This window comes from Amblyomma americanum, chromosome 2, assembly GCF_052857255.1.
Source record: "Amblyomma americanum isolate KBUSLIRL-KWMA chromosome 2, ASM5285725v1, whole genome shotgun sequence".
Classification (NCBI taxonomy): Eukaryota; Metazoa; Arthropoda; class Arachnida; order Ixodida; family Ixodidae; genus Amblyomma; species Amblyomma americanum.
In genome coordinates this window covers 183590724-183607739 of record NC_135498.1, presented here as the reverse complement: position 1 = coordinate 183607739, position 17016 = coordinate 183590724, and the positions used below count along the sequence as shown (strand labels likewise).

The 17016-nt window shown below is 47.7% G+C and overlaps 1 protein-coding gene across 1 annotated transcript in view; it reads left to right on the top strand.

Moving 5' to 3' along the window:
• LOC144119361 (uncharacterized) overlaps positions 1 to 13921 on the top strand; it is a 74738-nt gene extending 60817 nt beyond the window's left edge. The window contains exon 4 of the mRNA XM_077652002.1: positions 11428 to 13921. Coding sequence (XP_077508128.1) covers positions 11428 to 13345 — 1918 coding nt within the window. The 3' untranslated portion in view covers positions 13346 to 13921. The remainder of the gene's footprint in view (positions 1 to 11427) is intronic.
• Positions 13922 to 17016: the final 3095 nt, after the last annotated feature.

Sequence of the window (17016 nt, the reverse complement as noted above, 5' to 3'; positions counted from 1 at the left end):
GCGTGGCGAGATGAGTGTAAGGCAACTCCATTAGAGAATCCTTCCATCAATTCAGCCAGCATCTGAGGGCGGTACTCTTGTGTGTTTCACGGTGTGTGATATGTGTAATGTAGTAGCGTGCGGCAGCCGAGCGGCCGCACCAGAGAACCAGCGAAGACCGGTGCAGGACAAGGAATCAGCGTTTATTTGTCTGACGCTTCTTTTATACGCAGCGGTTGCTTATCCGCTGCTGCTATCAGTGCGCGTCATGGCAAAGTGACGCGTCATGCACTTGACGCTATCACATTCCTTCCCTCCAAGATCTTCGCCTCCACTCATTAGCTGCAGTGGCGGAAATCGTGGGAGGTATATCGGTCTGGGGGTTTCCGGGCGCGCTGGCTTCTGCGCAGTGTTGTTGGTGGAGAGTCGGAAGGCGCTTCAGCTTGCGCCTCAGGATGTGCGTTGTGAGCAGCTGGCAGCTGCAATTCTTGCCCGTCTTGTGGTGGCGGGGTCGGGGTTGGTGCATCATCGCGAAGAGGGGGTACTGCCGCGTCCGCGTCGTGCTGCGCCTCTTGGGGTGGGGAGGGGAGCGTCTCCTGATGACGCTCAAGGTCGTCGGTGTCGGGTCGTCTCGGGGCTTCCGCCCCGGTGTCCAGTCCTGCATACTTGAAAGAGCTGCGCGATCGCAAATGATCAACATGAACGTACCGAACGGTGTTCTGAGTCTCTACGAGATAGGTCACAGGGCTGACTAGCCGCACTATACGCCCTTCCGTCCATGACACCTTCTCTTGCCGGACAGTCTTCACGTACACCCAGTCTCCTTCTTTAAACGAACGGAAAGTTGATCTCCGTTGGTCATGCTGCTGCTTTAGCCCTTCTTGCCTACTCTGCATATCATCCCGAAATGATGGTCTTAGTAATGACAGTTTAGTGCGTGGAGTTCGTTTCAGAAACAGTTCAGCCGGACACTTGCCAGTTGCCGTGTTAGGGGTTGTCCTGTACGCCAGCAGGAAGTCGTCCAGTCTCTCCCGCATCGATCTGTTGTTACCTCCCTTGTTGTCGTGCAGAAGCTGCTTACGAAGACTCCTTTTTACAGTTTGCACCGACCTTTCGGCAGCCCCGTTGGACTGCGGATGGTATGGCGGGCTGTACGTGCGTCGGATGCCACAGGCATCGAGGAAGTCCTGGAACTCCTGCGCTGAAAACTGGGGGCCGTTATCAGAAACCAGTTGTTCAGGGTATCCGTAAGCAGCAAACAGACTTCGCAAGCGCTCGATAGTTTTCGCGGCTGTAGTAGAGCGCATAGGAAACACTTCGATCCACTGAAAACGAGTCCACGCACAAAAGAAATGTAGTTTTTTCAAAGTAAAAAAAGTCCACATGCACTCGCTGCCAGCAGCGGGCGGGAACCGGCCATGGCTCGAGTGGAGAACGGGGAGCGCTATTTTGCATTTGTTGGCAAATGCTACACGTTTTTACAGTGTTTTCTATCTCTGCGTCTAGCCCTGGCCACCAGAGCAAGCTACGTGCGAGCATCTTCATGCGTGAAGCACCGGGGTGTTCCGTGTGCAACAGACTCAACACTGCATTTCTCATCTTTGTTGGCACAACAACACGACTGCCCCATGTGACGCATCCCGCTTCCAGCGACAGCTCCGCACGTCTGTTATAGTACGGTACAAGTTGAGCATCTTTGATTTGTGCTGGCCATCCTTCAAGCGTATATCTGTAGACTTTGCTGAGAATGCCGTCATACTTGCTAGCTTTGGCAACGTCTTTAGCCGTCAGTGGCGTAGTTTCAAAAACAGCGAGCGTATGTGTCTCATCAACGCTGTTTTCGGTTGCAACAGGCAGTCTGGACAGCGCGTCCGCCACTTCCATTTGAGATCCTTTCCGATATCTCAAGTCGTAGCGATAAGAAGTCAGGATTAACGCCCACCGTTGCATTCGAGCAGCCGCCAAAGATGGGACCTGCTTCCGTGGCCCTAAGATGCCTAGTAATGGTTGATGATCCGTGAACAACGTGAATGCCCTTCCATATAGGTAACGATGAAACTTCTTGAGAGCAAAGATTATTGCCAGCGCTTCTCGCTCGATCTGGGCATAGCCGCGCTCAGCTTGCGATAACGTCCTGGAAGCAAAAGCGACAGGCTTTTCTTGCCCACTGGGAAGTATGTGAAAAAGAACCGCGCCGAGCCCATACTGCGACGCATCACAGCTTAGAGCCAAGGGTTGCTTCGGATTGTAGTAAGCAAGTACCGGACTGGTCGTGAGCAAGTTCTTTGTTTTTCGAAACGCGCGAGAACACTCGCTTGTCCATTTCCAACGCGTGCCCTTCTTCAGGAGCTCGTAGAGCGGCGCAGCCACAGTCGCCAAGTTCGACAGGAACTTGGAGTAGAATGTTACCATTCCCAGGAAAGACTTCAGTTCAGTACCATTTGTAGGCTCCGGTGCACGCTCTATTGCCCTTGTTTTCGATTCCAGTGGCTTTATTCCATCCGCTGAAATTATGTGGCCCAGATAGCGGACTTCACTGCAAAAGAGCTTGCATTTTTCCATGCGCAGCGTCACATTGTGCTCCTGCAATCGTGTCAAAACTTCTTCCAGCCTTTTCCGACATTCATTCTCACTTGAACCTCCAATGATGACATCATCAATATAACACCCTACTTGAGGGATACCCTTGAGAAGCCCGTCCATGAGCGACTGGAATATGGCAGGAGCACTGGCAATGCCGTAAGGGAGCCGCTGGTACTGTTAAAGGCCTTGGTGGGTGTTTATAGTTAAAATCGCCTTTGCATCGTCGGCAAGTTCTACTTGCTGGTAAGCGGCAGCAAGGTCTAGGACGCAGAATACTTTTGAGCCTGCCAATGGTGTGAACAAATCTTCTGGCAAGGGAAGAGGGTAGTGCTCAGTCAGCAGCACAGGGTTCACCGTGACCTTGTAGCCACCGCACAACCGCACTTTTGCTCCTCCGTCTTTCGGTGCCACTACCAGCGGAGTCGCCCAATCGCTTCTGGTGACCCTTTTCAGTACCCCCGCCCGTTCCAAGGCGTCTAGCTCTTCGGACATAGCTTGCTTCAATGCAAAAGGCACGGGACGGGCCTTGCAAAATACTGGCTTGCTGTCTGGCTTCAAGAGGACCTGTGCTTTGTAGCCCGTTATCAGCCCCATCTGCGGTGAAAACAAAGCCTGAAACTTCTTAAGTTCCTCCACGGCGTCGTCTTGCTGTATAGCATGGACTTCCTGCCAGTTTAATTTCAGCTTCCTCAGCCAGTTGCGGCCGAGCAGACACGGCAACACTTTCCCACCGTCATCTACTATCAGAACAGGTAGAACGTCAGTTTGATTAGCGTGCTCAACACGCACATCAGCCGACCCTACGACCGGCACTAGTTCTGTGTACGTTCGTAAAGGAACCGTAGCCGTCGTTACTGTCAGATGGGGAAACTTACGAAGAAAAACTGACTTCGGCATGACGGTGACGGACGCCCCTGTGTCGATTTGCATCCTTAAGGCCTGTCCTTCCACCAGAACTGTGACATAGTATGCAGCCTTATTTGTGATCATACTGTATATTTCTTGCTCTTCGTCAGACTCATCGGCCGAGTTATCGATCGCATTCAGCGCGTTCGGTTTGCCTGTGCGCTGCCTGCACTTTGATTTCAAGTGACCTTGCTCTCCGCAGTTATGACACTTGTACTTGCGATATCGGCAATTATTGGCCGCATGGCGTTTACCGCAACGGAAGCACTCTACGGGCTCAGTCTTGCTTCGATAATTGTCCTTAGCACGGTAGCCTTTACTCAGAACATCAACTTCTAGTCCTGAGCGCCTTTGTGGTATACTTTTCAACTCTTCTAGCTTTACTTGTTGAGTCTGGGTGGTGGCTAGTTCACGATTTAACGCAATTTTGCACGCCTCTTCGAACGTCAGCTTTTCAGCGGCAACCAGCTCACGCTGAGTGTCGACGCAGCGTAGCCCGGCGACTAGCCTGTCTCTAAGCGCTTCGTCGAGAAACTTGCCAAACTCGCAAGTTCTGGCCAGGTGCTTCAGCTGCACAATGAATTCGGCTACAGTCTCTTGCTCAAGTTGCAATCTTCGGTTAAATAGGCACCTTTCCGCAATCACGGCCTTTCGGGGACTGTAGTGTGTTTTCAGTAGCGCCGTGACCTCGTCATACGTTTTGCTGGCAGGGGAATTCGGAACTAGCAGGTTCTTCAATACTTCATACACTCGAGGTCCTACTACAGTCAGGAATACGGCTAGCTTCTTGCCTTCAGCCACATCATTTGCCAAGACGTAAAGCTCAAATCTTTCCAAGTAGGACTCGAAGCTGTCGCTCCTTTCGTCAAAAGTATCAATTTTTCCCACCTTCGCCATTGCAGCATCCGCCAGGCAGTAGTCTTCAGCAGCAACCGAAGAAACCAGCCAGCCGCCTCGATCCCATCCTCGTCGCCAGTGTAATGTAGTAGCGTGCGGCAGCCGAGCGGCCGCACCAGAGAACCAGCGAAGACCGGTGCAGGACAAGGAATCAGCGTTTATTTGTCTGAGGCTTCTTTTATACGCAGCGGTTGCTTATCCGCTGCTGCTATCAGTGCGCGTCATGGCAAAGTGACGCGTCATGCACTTGACGCTATCACAATATGGGCCAGCGTGGCGAGATGAGTGTGTGGCAACTCTATTAGAGAATCCTTCCATCAATTCAGCCGGCATCCGAGGGGGGTATTCTTGTGTGTTTCACGGTTTGTGATATTGGCCAGCGTGGCGAGATGAGTGTGTGGCAACTGTATTAGAGAATCCTTCCATCAATGCCGCCGGCATCTGAGGGGGGGTGCTCTTGTGTGTTTCAAGGTGTGTAATATGGGCCAGCGTGGCAGGATTAGTGTGTGGAAACTCTATTAGAGAACCCTTCTACCAATTCGGCCGGCATCCGAGGGGGTACTCTTGTGTGTTTCAATGTGTGTGATATGGGCCAGTATGACGAGTTGAGTGTCTGGCAACTCTATTAAAGAATCCTTCCATAAATTCAGCCGGCATATGAGGGGGGTACTCTTGTGTGTTTCATGGTGTGGGATATGGGCAGCGTGGCGAGATGAGTGTGTGGCAACACTATTAGAGAATCCTTCAATCAATTCAGCCGGCATCTGAGGGGGTACTCTTGTGAGTTTCACGGTGTGTGATATGGGTCAGCGTGGAGAGATGAGTGTGTGGCAACTCTATTAGAGAATCCTTTCATTAATTCAGCCGGCATCCGAGGGGGGTACTCTTGTGCGTTTCACGGTGTGTGATATGGGCCAGCGTGGCGAATTGAGTGTGTGGCAACTATTAGAGAATCCTCCCATCAATTCAGCCGGCATCTGAGGGGGGAACTCTTGTGTGTTTCACGGTGTGTGATATGGGCCAGCGTGGCGAAATGAGTGTGTGGCAACTCTATTAGAGAATCCTTCCATCAATTCAGCCGGCATCCGAGGGGGTTACTCTCGTGTGTTTCAAGGTGTGTGATTTGGGCCAGCGTGGCGAGATGAGTGTGTGGCAACTCTAATAGAGAATCCTTCCATCAATTCAGCCGGCATCCGAGGGGGGGTACTCTTGTGTGTTTCAAGGTGTGTGATATGGGCCAGCGTGGCGAGATGAGTGTGTGGCAACTCTTTAGAGAATCCTTCCATCAATTCAGCCGGGATCTGAGGGGGGTAATCTTGTGTGTTTCACGGTGTGTGATATGGGCCAGCGTGGCGAAATGAGTGTGTGGCAACTCTAGTAGAGAATCCTTCCATCAATTCAGCCGGCATCCGAGGGGGGTACTCTTGTGTGTTTCAAGGTGTGTGATATGGGCCAGCGTGGCGAGTTGAGTGTGTGGCAACTCTATTAGAGAATCCTTCCATCAATTCAGCCGGCATCTGAGGGGGTTAGTCTTGTGTGTTTCACGGTGTGTGATAGGGGCCAGCGTGCGAGATGAGTGTGTGGCAACTCTATTAGAGAATCCTTCCATCAATTTAGCTGGCATCCGAGGGGGTACTCTTGTGTGTTTCACGGTGTGTGATATGGGCCAGCGTGGCAAATTGAGTGTGTTGGCAACTCTATTAGAGAATCCTTCCATCAATTCAGCCGGCATCTGAGGGTGGTACTCTTGTGTGTTTCACGGTGTGTGATATGGGCCAGCGTGGCGAGATGAGTGTATGGCAACTCTATTAGAGAATCCTTCCATCAATTCAGCCGGCATCCGAGGGGGGTACTCTCGTGTGTTTCAAGGTGTGTGATATGGGCCAGCGTGGCGACATGAGTGTGTGGCAACTCCATTAGAGAATCTTTCCATCAATTCAGCCGGCATCCGAGGGGGGGTACTCTCGTGTGTTTCACGGTGTATGATATGGGCCAGCTTGGCGAGATGAGTGCGTGGCAATTTTATCAGAGAATCCTTCCATGAGTTCAGCCGGCATCTGAAGGGGGTACTCTCGTGTGTTTCAAGGTGGGTGATATGGGTCAGCGTGGCGAGATGCGTGTGTGGCAACTACTCCATTAGAGAATCCTTCCATCAATTCAGCCAGCATCTGAGGGGGGTACTCTCTCGTGTGTTTCAAGATGTATGATATGGGCCAGCGTGGCGAGATCAGTGTATGGCAACTCTATTAGAGAATCCTTCCATCAATTCAACCGGCATCTGAGGGGTGTACTGTCGTGTGTTTCAAGGCAGGAAGCCAGGAAGTTGATACGATCTGCGGGGTTCGTGCCGTTGAACTACACTACTTAACGCGAACACCTTGCGCTTGTCTCATTCTGTGTGCCGAATACGCAGTGCTTTCATTTTTTTATTTCCACAAGGCAGTGACCGTCAGAATCGGCGTATTTTCAGCCGCAGCAGGAGACCTGCAGTATCCTGTCCTGTGCTGTTCTTATCCTCACTTGGCAGTGCTCTGCACTGCGGTCCCGGTGCTTTCACTGCGGTCCCTGTTTGAGCTGTGTCCGGACACGGTATTACATGTGAGAATAGTATGAATGTGTGGTTGCTGCTGTGCAACATATGCTCAAGGTGATGGCAGGCGTCCCGAAAACATGGTGTAACCGAGTGCGAAGTGAGTCGTTGTGAAACTGTCAGCGAGTTGAAGGCGACGGGCAACGATCGTTGTGACGCTTTGATGCGGAGTTGAACAGGATTCCGACATGAACCTTCGGCTGTACGGCGCCTCTTTCTTCCTTTCCCCGATCGCTCCCTCCTTTAACTCTTCCTTTACGGCACGGTTCGGAGGTCCGCTGAGATAAGTGAGAGAGTTACTGCGCCATTTTTTTGTACTCAAAACCAATTTTCATCTTTTTTCCTTCGGCTCGTTTTTGAGCGTTTGCTGGTGTGCGTAACCGCCAAGTGTGTATAAATGCATTCATGCCCAGAAAATCTGGAGGAGCGCAATTTTCAATAGGAAGTTGTTTATGGACGCATTTCTTTATATATAGTAATAGTCTGCTGTAACAATGAACGTATTCGTAGATCTCCCCTCGCCAGGCTTGCATTTTTTCGCTATTAAATTTTTTTGGTATCGTCAGAAACGTCCTTTATTTTTTCTTTTTTATGGCGGCCTTAACTACTCGATGCGAACGATGAATAGACTTCAAAAGAAAGACACTGCTGCGGATCGGTAGAATGGACTATTACCTTCAATATTTTCATAATATTACCTTACAGTAATGCGCTATATTCTCACAAATAAAATTGATGTCCTGTAATCCTGAACTTGATCATCCAATTAAATAGCAGCGCTGTGTGCGGGGTTGTTTGTGCCGCATTTGCCTGATGAAGCTCCTTTGGGAAGTGGCTTCCTTCCTTGAAGCAGCATTCAGCTTTATTGGCCTTAGCTCTAGCGTTGCGGAGTTCAGTTGTACCCAGCGATAAGGGCACTGTTTGTTTGCTAAGAGGCAACAAACAAGTGGCTTTATGTTTCGTTTGTGTATGCATAAGTGGCACATGCAATCGCTCGTATCGTGCTGTCCTGCACTTGAGGTAGCTTAGAGTGCGAAAAATTAATAGTGGATGGATAATTTGCGTGGCGGGGATGCCTCGATAGAATATGCTACAAACAATGGACATTTATGCTCTAATACGTACTTTACAAAAACTTCACTGTTATTACCTTGCACCGCAAGAACGATGGGTTGCATCCAAGGTCATTTTATTGCTATGGGAAGCTTAAGAACAAGGCATCTATGATTCTAGAAACAGGCAAATAAATAAATGGTCGTTCCTTACATGCTAAGATGAATCCGTAAAAGAACGAAAATAGACGAAGAAAAGCAAGAAATTGATTTTTTATTCGAATACATCAAGGGCATTCATGGATATGAAGATATATATCTTTGTAATCAGGGAGTAATTACTCATCAGCATCCACCTAAGCGCAGCCGTACGGCTACAAATGGAAGCTGGATATCTCTACCAGAAACTTCTCTGTTAAAGGAAAATTTGTCCTGGTTTATTCGTTCGAACACGTGACCACCGCTTCAATGAAGCAGTGACGAATTCACCGAACTCCCAAGTTTCTGAGAAAGCTGTATAGCTTTGCTTTGTAGCCGTATGACTTGCGCTTGGGTGGATGCCAACGAGTAATTACTCCCTTATTAGGAATCTACTCCACCTTTGAGGACTGCCCTAGAACATTTGACCAACATATATTCCTTTGCTTCGCCGAACAGATGCTAGCTATACTGTTTTAGGCGGTGAGATAAAAAAGGGAAACCAGATTCGGTATCTAATCGCGGAACTTGCTCTGCACATCAACCATGGGCTTAAAGGGCTGTTAGCTCCACTTGAAGTTAACGATGCTTGCAATATGCCTTAGTAAATGGCGCGGAAGAACAATCTTTAAAGAAAAAGTGAAGAAATGTGACCATCATGGTTACGGGCATAGACGTCCCGCGCCCTCAACAAGCTCTGCTGTCTGCTCGGCAGAGCGCTACCGCGTGATTTCGTATTCTGCATCACGTAGGCACTGGAAATGTTTCAAACACCTCTTTTGTTCTTTCACGAGCTGGTAGTATTAGAAATAACGTGTTCGCAGCTGCCTCCTGTTGTGGGCACAAGATCATCCACTTTACAAGTGAGGTTCAAAGACGCAGCAGTCGTAAGAAACATTTTTTTCTTCTTATCAGACCGCTTTGTGACGTCTTCGTCTTCCTTAGCTTTTGTCTAAGCGCTCTCGCATAGTTAAGAAACGCACCTATTTGGCTTCCGGTTGCAGTGAAAGGAAGACAGAAATGTTGGAAAAATAAGCGCGTTTGATGTTAAACAGATGTCTGAATGGCAGAAAGTTTGTATATAAGAAAAAACACTGCGGCAGTTTGATATGTTAGTGCCACCGGGGTAGTGTGCCCAATGGCACTTCGCTATTAGAGAATTTTAGCAGAGGGTGACCTTATCGTCATGGGTGACAGAGGAATAGTGAGCCGCCACTGGAGATCTTCAGAACGCGGAGAAATAGCGTGACCTGCTAATTCTGGATATGGGTCAGGAAAAATGGCGGCGACCGCCGAAGCGGGGGCCGCTCGTCTCACCACCACTTCGTGGTTGCCAGCTCACCGCGTCTCGCGTTCCGGCCACATGAATGGTTCACGAAGTTTTTTTATTCGTCTCAGGATGCCCACACCACAAAATTCGAGCGACAATATGCCGCCAATTTTAAGGCATGTTCGGTATTTGGACAGCTGGTATACTTAGTAAGTGTTGTTTGCTCGCCACGAGGATACGTAAAAAGCGCGGGGCGTTCAAACGCGCTGATATTTCTCAATAAAGATTACAAAATTTTAAATCTCGTGTAAAAAGCTGGTTACTAAGTTTAAATAGTTTTAGTGAAGTAATAAAAGTAATTAAAAATATCATCATCATCATCATCATCATCATCAGCCTTCATACACCCACTGCAGGGCAAAGGCCTCTCCCATGTCTCTCCAATTAACCCTGTCTTTTGCCAGCTGCGACCACCCTATGCCTGCAAACCTCCCAATCTCATCCGCCCACCTAACCTTCTGCCGCCCCCTGCTACGCGAGCCTTCTCTTGGAATCCACTCTGTTGCCCTTAAGGACCAGCGGTTATCTTGCCTTCGCAGTACATGCTCCGCCCAAGCATATTTCTTCCTCTTGATTTCGACTAGGATGTCACTAACAAGCGTTTGTTTCCTCACCCACTCTGCCCGCTACCGGTCTCTTAATGTTACACCTATCATTTTCCTTTCCATGGCTCGCTGTGTTGTCCTTAACTTAAGCTGAACCCTTTTCGTTAGCCTTCACGTTTCTGCCCCGTAGGTGAGTAGCGGTAAGATACAGCTCTTGTACACTTTTCTCTTGAGGAATATTGGTAACCTGCTATTTATGATCTGAGAGAACCTGCCATATGCGCTCCACCCCATTCTTATCCTTCTAGTTATTTCCCTCTCATGATCCAGATCAGCTGTCACTACCTTAAAATAAAAATAAAAAATATACGTTATGTAAAATTTAGCACTTCACTTGGCAGCCGAAACGGCGTTGTGGGTGGCTAAGTCAAGATAAATTGTTGTTATGACCGAGAAGTCACTAGAATTTCTATTCTGAAAAGGCTGGACTTTCAAGTAGTACCTTTTAGGTTTAACAGATTGGTTAGCGAAATGTAGGGGGAAAAATTCTGAGCATAGTGGCACCCTCCCCCATCCAGTTCCAAGGGGAGGCTCGTAACATCCATCCATTCATTGCATCCATTGCAATGCAGCCAGCCCCTTGTTCTAAAGCCCTTGCGATGCGAGTAGGGGGCTCGTGAGGCTTGGTTCCCTGTCCTAAAATCCTCTATTAACAATGCGGAGGTGCAGTGACGCTGCTGTTGATGTCGCTTGAAGGTACGCGTATCACAGGTTTATATTCGTGTCTGCGGACGCGGAAATGAAATTGCGATTTTCGTATCGAGACACCAAGGGTGTGACAACTTGTTCTGTGTGTCACAAAGGGTATCATCTCTGGGCTGCGGTTTCCCTAAATTGCTTGCTGTGTGAAGCTTCGTAAAGTTACTTATATTACTTGTGTTAATATGTGTGGAAAGCTTGAGAAGTCATTCTGTTTTATCTAGCGAATTGCTTACTGTTAAATGAATATTGACGAAATGAACCGTCTGTCGCAAATTCAGAAGGGAAATCATCGATGTTGGATAAGGTACCTTTGAGCGTTTGCAACAGACGGTAAGCGCAGCAGGCAAAAACTTCTGAATAAATGTTGTTTTTTTTGCTGCCATTAGTCTGTCTCCAGAATGCGGGTTTTCCGCCTTAGCTTGCACCACTGCTTGTATTGATGTAAGACGTTCTTAAGTAGTAGTACGATTATATTAAAAGAAAACTGAGAAATTAAACTGTTTACTAATAAGCTCACATTTTTATTTCTAATGCAAAACATATTTGTTAAAAGTTAACTAACATTGTCAATGCCTTTGTATGCAGCTACATTTGCGGAGCTTGGGTTAGAAGATCTTGGCGACCTGTGTATGACGACGTCTGGCGCAAGTTCTTGGAGCGCATCTATGACGCTGTGAAGTCGGTGCAAGTGCCGGCGGCAAAACAGAGCCCACAAGAGAAGGCAGCTGCTTACGTCGAGGCCTGCCTCGGCACGTTGGAAGCTTCAAACTTGGAAGGAGTCAGGCGTGTTCTCGCGCAAGGTGGCATCACTTGGCCGGAGGAGGTGCCTGCTACCCGGGGACGTCCAGATCTTCTAAACGGTCTTCTCTATATGGCCCGGAAGGTCTTCACGCCGGTGTTTCTCGATGTCAGCGTCGGTGTGCTTCACGGACGCCGACAGCGCAGCGTTCAAATCGGAAGAGTTGTCGCTGAAATCGGAGGTGCGTCTGGACACCATCGACACAATAACATCATAAGAGAAGAAACACATCGAATGCCAACGCATTACCAGTCGACTTCTGGTATAACTGTAGACGCTGCATCAGTCGACATGGTTGATGAACAGAATCGACAAGGACTTCGAACTCTTGCATTCACATTAGATGGACACTTCGAAAGTGTCCAGTCGCAACTCAGGTACCAAATTGCGTCCTCGTACGCCAGGCAACACTTCGAAGCAACTTACGAAGCCTTCGGCGGAACCTTCAATCAGACTAGGACCTCTGAGCTGTTCGATGATTACTTTTTCATGCAGAAATGGCTAGCTGGCTACCACAACGCAGAGGGCGGAAGGGGCACGATGATGAATGCGTCCTCGCTGCCCTCACTTACACCATCCATAACCGAAACGAGTTGGGACACTATGCTCAAGCGATATTTCAACGCTTCTTTGGTCGACTTGGAGGGAGGCTTATATATCGAGGATAGGCGCAGATTCAGCGCCTTATTTGACCTGCACCGCGAGTTCGGCGAAGCCAGAAGTTTAGCCCTTTTTGGCTTCCTCTGCATCCAGGCTTTGTTGCCGTTCACAAGCAGGCAGCTGTTGGAAAGCTTCCAAATGGCCGACGCGGAGTCTGCCGTGGAGTACCAGCGCGTGTACTGCCTGAGCACGGCGTACGCAGGATTCAGAGACGTCATCTACGGCCTCCTAAGGGACGAGACAGCCTTGCTTGTAGTTCGGAGGCTTGCAGACGCGATCGAGGCGGCGTTCATGGAGGAGAACCGCGAGGACTTTCTCCAGTTCAGCGAACCGATATCTGGCTTGAACACGAGTACAGGTTCTGTTTTCCGTTTCTTCAGCGGTACAAAACCGGAAACGATGAAGCACGTGTACCCTCTGTGTCCGGATATGACGAACGACCCGCTACGAAACAAGATCGCCCTCTACACTCACCTGGAACAGACGCTGCCGGACGTGGCCAGCAGTTCTCCAGCTACAAGTGACGGCTACAATTCATTTGGCTACAGTAGAGAAGACGTCGCTGCCTACTCCGGCTTCCAGTTGACGCCACAGCACTTCTACTTTCCATGGTTGACGCCGGACGTACATCTAGCAGCTCTTTACGGAGGCCTCGGTACCAGACTGGCCTCTGTACTATTCTTCGGTCGGGTGAACGCCAGAGACGACGCATCATCGGTGTACGCTCAGAATGACCGCTGCCTGCTGCCAGTTCGTTCGGCCAGTCAGGCTGTACACACTGAGTTGCAAGCCGCCGTCGTGTCGCTGAGAATAGCCTGGAGAGCTTACGCTAAGGCATCTGCGAATCTCGGCGTGAAGGACCTGCTGCCTTTGAGAACGGACGTTGTCTTATTCGCTTTTAATTGCTGGCTGCTTTGCGGTAGCAACGAGGGTGAGACACTTTGCAACGTGCCGCTGCGGCAGAGCGCAGACTTCGCGCGTGTTTTGAACTGCAGCACCAAATCGTCTATGAATCTTCCGAAAAGGTGCTCCCTTCTCATATAAATTACACGCCGCGATAAATTAGTTACAGGGCCTGTAAACAATAATCAAAGTGAACGCTGAAATATGTCCATGCCTAGAATTTTGAAACTTTGTTGACAATGTTCTATTCACATTTACCTTTTTTCCTTCTTCGTTTAAGCAGTGGTGTATTAGGGCATTTTGTAACCGCCTAATATCGTTTGTTTTTTTCACGCTTCATCCTTTGTTTCAGTTTCTGTACTTAATTTCTCTTTGACACATTGTTTTTGCCCGCAGTGATCTCAGACGAGATTGGAAATATTGTAAAATAAATAAATAAGCAAACAGCGAGACAAAGAATAGGCTAAAGAGGGAGCCAAAAAAACAGCTTCGACGCTAGGCCCCATTTAGTAGTTAAAAGTTTTTGCTGTTTATGTGACATTTTCTGCCCACTTTTCGTACAGTCACCTTTCACAAGGTGGTGCAGGTTGTCGGCTTCATACTTGTTCTATGGACGTAGCTTGTGCGGGTGTTCATCACCTCTTTTCATTTATCATCATGACTGTTTTGTTTTATATTTTCAGCTGGAAGCGTCTGTTTATATTTTCGATTTGTTGCAAAGTGATCACTTGATGTTTCTGTTATGTACAAAAATGTGGAACCCTTGATTGAATGAAACAATTCGGCTTTTCAGCATTAGTCCATTAATTTCTGTGTGTCGTTGTCCTTGTCTTCAATGAAAACAGGTGCCCATAGGGGCTTCATTTGGAGCAGAAATGTTGGTCGCTGTCTTCTGACACCGACACGGACAGCCGAGAGGGCCGACGTCAGAATGAGACGGAAAAAAATTCAACATAACCCGCTGCTAATGCCGAAGGAGATCACTACACGGGTGCGCGAATCTTCGAAAGTTTGGATAACCAATGGAATATCCCCGGATTCGATTGCCTCAACGAAATGAATATTGCTTGTTTAAAAACATTCCAAACGAAACGAAACTATTACTACAACTTCGGCTCGACCAATTCGCGAATTTCATGGCAGATCACAATGCTGGGTTTTTTCCGTGATGAGGCTTCTAATGATAGCCAATTAGAAGTTATTTTCCAAGTCTAACCCCACCTGTAGCATTTAACACCTCCACTGAAATCAACTAGAAGCTATTTTCCTCGCTTATCGACCTGTTAGCTTAGGGAAACCTGCAAGGCCTTAGTCATGATCCCGTCGGCATTACGAAACGAGTCGCTTGAGCTCTGTTTTCCCGAGTTCACAGTAGCGCCAGTTCCACTTTAGCATGCTGCTGATTGCTGCAACGCCGCGTTTGAAGCCGGCCGTTTTAATTTCCGAGTGCGAATCCTCAACCCCACGTGTTCGTCCTGCTATCGTCGCAGTACCTAAATTCTGCCCTGTTGTTTTGTTTACAGTTCTCAAGTAACGGTTTGACTTTCTTTTTGTCTTTACCTACCCTGCACTAGTAACTCTGAAAAAAAGTAATACACTCGCGGTATTACAGGACGTGCTACGTCCGCCGCTATGGACGAGGGTGGCGCTGGTGAACACTCTCAAGGTTCGCTTACACACAATAAACATAAATACCCCCGAGAGCAGCATATTGGACGGCCGTCGCCGTAGCTCAGTTGGTAGAGCACCGGACGCGATTTTCGGAGGTCGTGGGTTCGGATCCCGCCAGCGGCATGGTTGTTTTTTCTGCTGCTTTATAAGTAATTTTCTTTAAGCGATAGATTAATCTAAGTATTATTATCCCACTGATAAGCACAACACATAAATAAAATTAAACATTCCCCTATGCACCTTGGTTTCGGTGACTGTTAGCTCCCTTCATAAGTTTGTCAAGCGAGCCCCTCATTTCCTGTTTGTGCTATATATATATATATATATATATATATATATATATATATATATATATATATATATATATATATATATATATATATATAGATTACCGAGAGAGAGAGAGAGATATGCTACAATCAAAAACATACTCGGCTGCTTATAACGTAAGAGTTGAAGTACGCTTGAAGAACTTTTATTTACCAACGGTTTCGGACAGTGGACCGTCCTTGATTAGTCGGAGGTGACACATTATGTTACCGTGATGAAGTACGGTCCACAGTCCGAAACCGTTGGTAAATAAAAGTTTCTTGAAGTGTACTTAAACTCTATATATATATATATATATATATATATATATATATATATATATATATATATATATAAGGCAGCCAAAAGTCACCGAAACCAAGGTGCATAGGGGCATGTTTCATTTTTTTAAATGTGTTGTGCTAATCAGTGGGATAATAACACTTCGATTAATCTTTCGCCTATAGAAAATTACTTATAAAGCAGCAGAAACCGTTGGTAAATAAAAGTTTCTTGAATCTGTGATTTTATTGTTGCCACCCCTTATGTAACACCCCTCTTTTGGGGCCTTCAAGGTAATAAAATGAAATGAAATATATATTGCAGCCAAGACAGGACCGGCACAGATCACGGTCTCAGCGAAGTCCAGCGCACAGCAGGGAACTTACAAGATGGCTGTCCGAACCACACACACACTTCGTCTTTGTCCACCGGCACACGCACACTTCGTCTTCATCGTCGGCGCGCTCCCATGAGCACGCGCCATTACCCCCTCCATCAAACGGCGACCCGACGCCGGAAACGAACACGGACAGCAAAGGTAATGTTCGGTATAGACGGCGGACGGCAGAGAATACAGAGAGCTGTTAAGCTAGTAAAGCGGCGGGTTGCAGCCTGTCATGGTAGGGCTTCATGCGCACCACGTGGACAGTCTCGGTCGGATGGCGCCGACGTGGTGAGGAGGTCGTGTCCCGCGGAAAAACTTCGTATGTGACAATATATATATGAGAGGAGCCGACAGCCACAAAAACGAAGCAGCATAAGGGGGGCCATTAATATTACTAATATTTCTGCTTTTGAGTAATGCAGGTTTTTTATTGAATATTTTGTTGCTTTACGATAAATGATTAGGAAAGCAGAAGAACGAACAACCACATGCCGCCGGTGGGAACTAAGCCCACGACCTATATATATAATACGGTATATGACACCAATCTTAAGCTCCTACAGTTTGCTTCCCTCTCCCTTTAGCGCATTTTTAATATGGCGTCGCTCGAATTTTTAATACAGCAAATACGGAGGCCGTATGTCTATTTTATGCCACACAAGCAGTTAGCGCGATTTTCGCAACGGTACCATTTTACGACGATACTAGCGACACCATTTTAAATAGGCGCATGGCGGGAAGCAAACTTTACAAGCTAAAATATCGTATTGTTTACGTTAAGTATTGAAACGAATTACCGACGAAGAAAATTTCAAAACTGAACTCAATTTTCATGTTGACAGCCATCAATTTCTTGATACAATTTTAACCTTCGAAATAAAAAGTTAGAAAGCTGCTTAAAAAGTTAAAAAGTTAAAAAAGTGAGCTCTATCACGTACATAATGTCCGCCTTGCTGTACAACTGACCTGCACAGACCGCACCGATGTATCTCTCGCAGCATTTAAAACAACGATCTGTAAACAGTTAAAAAAAAACACCCGGTATACAACAGTGTGAAAGTGTGAAGACAGACACCTTTGGAAGGTCCGTTGCTTCTTTACACCTCCAACCGAATGAAGCACCGATTACAGAGCTGGTTAACGCCTCCGTGATTGTATCCGCACT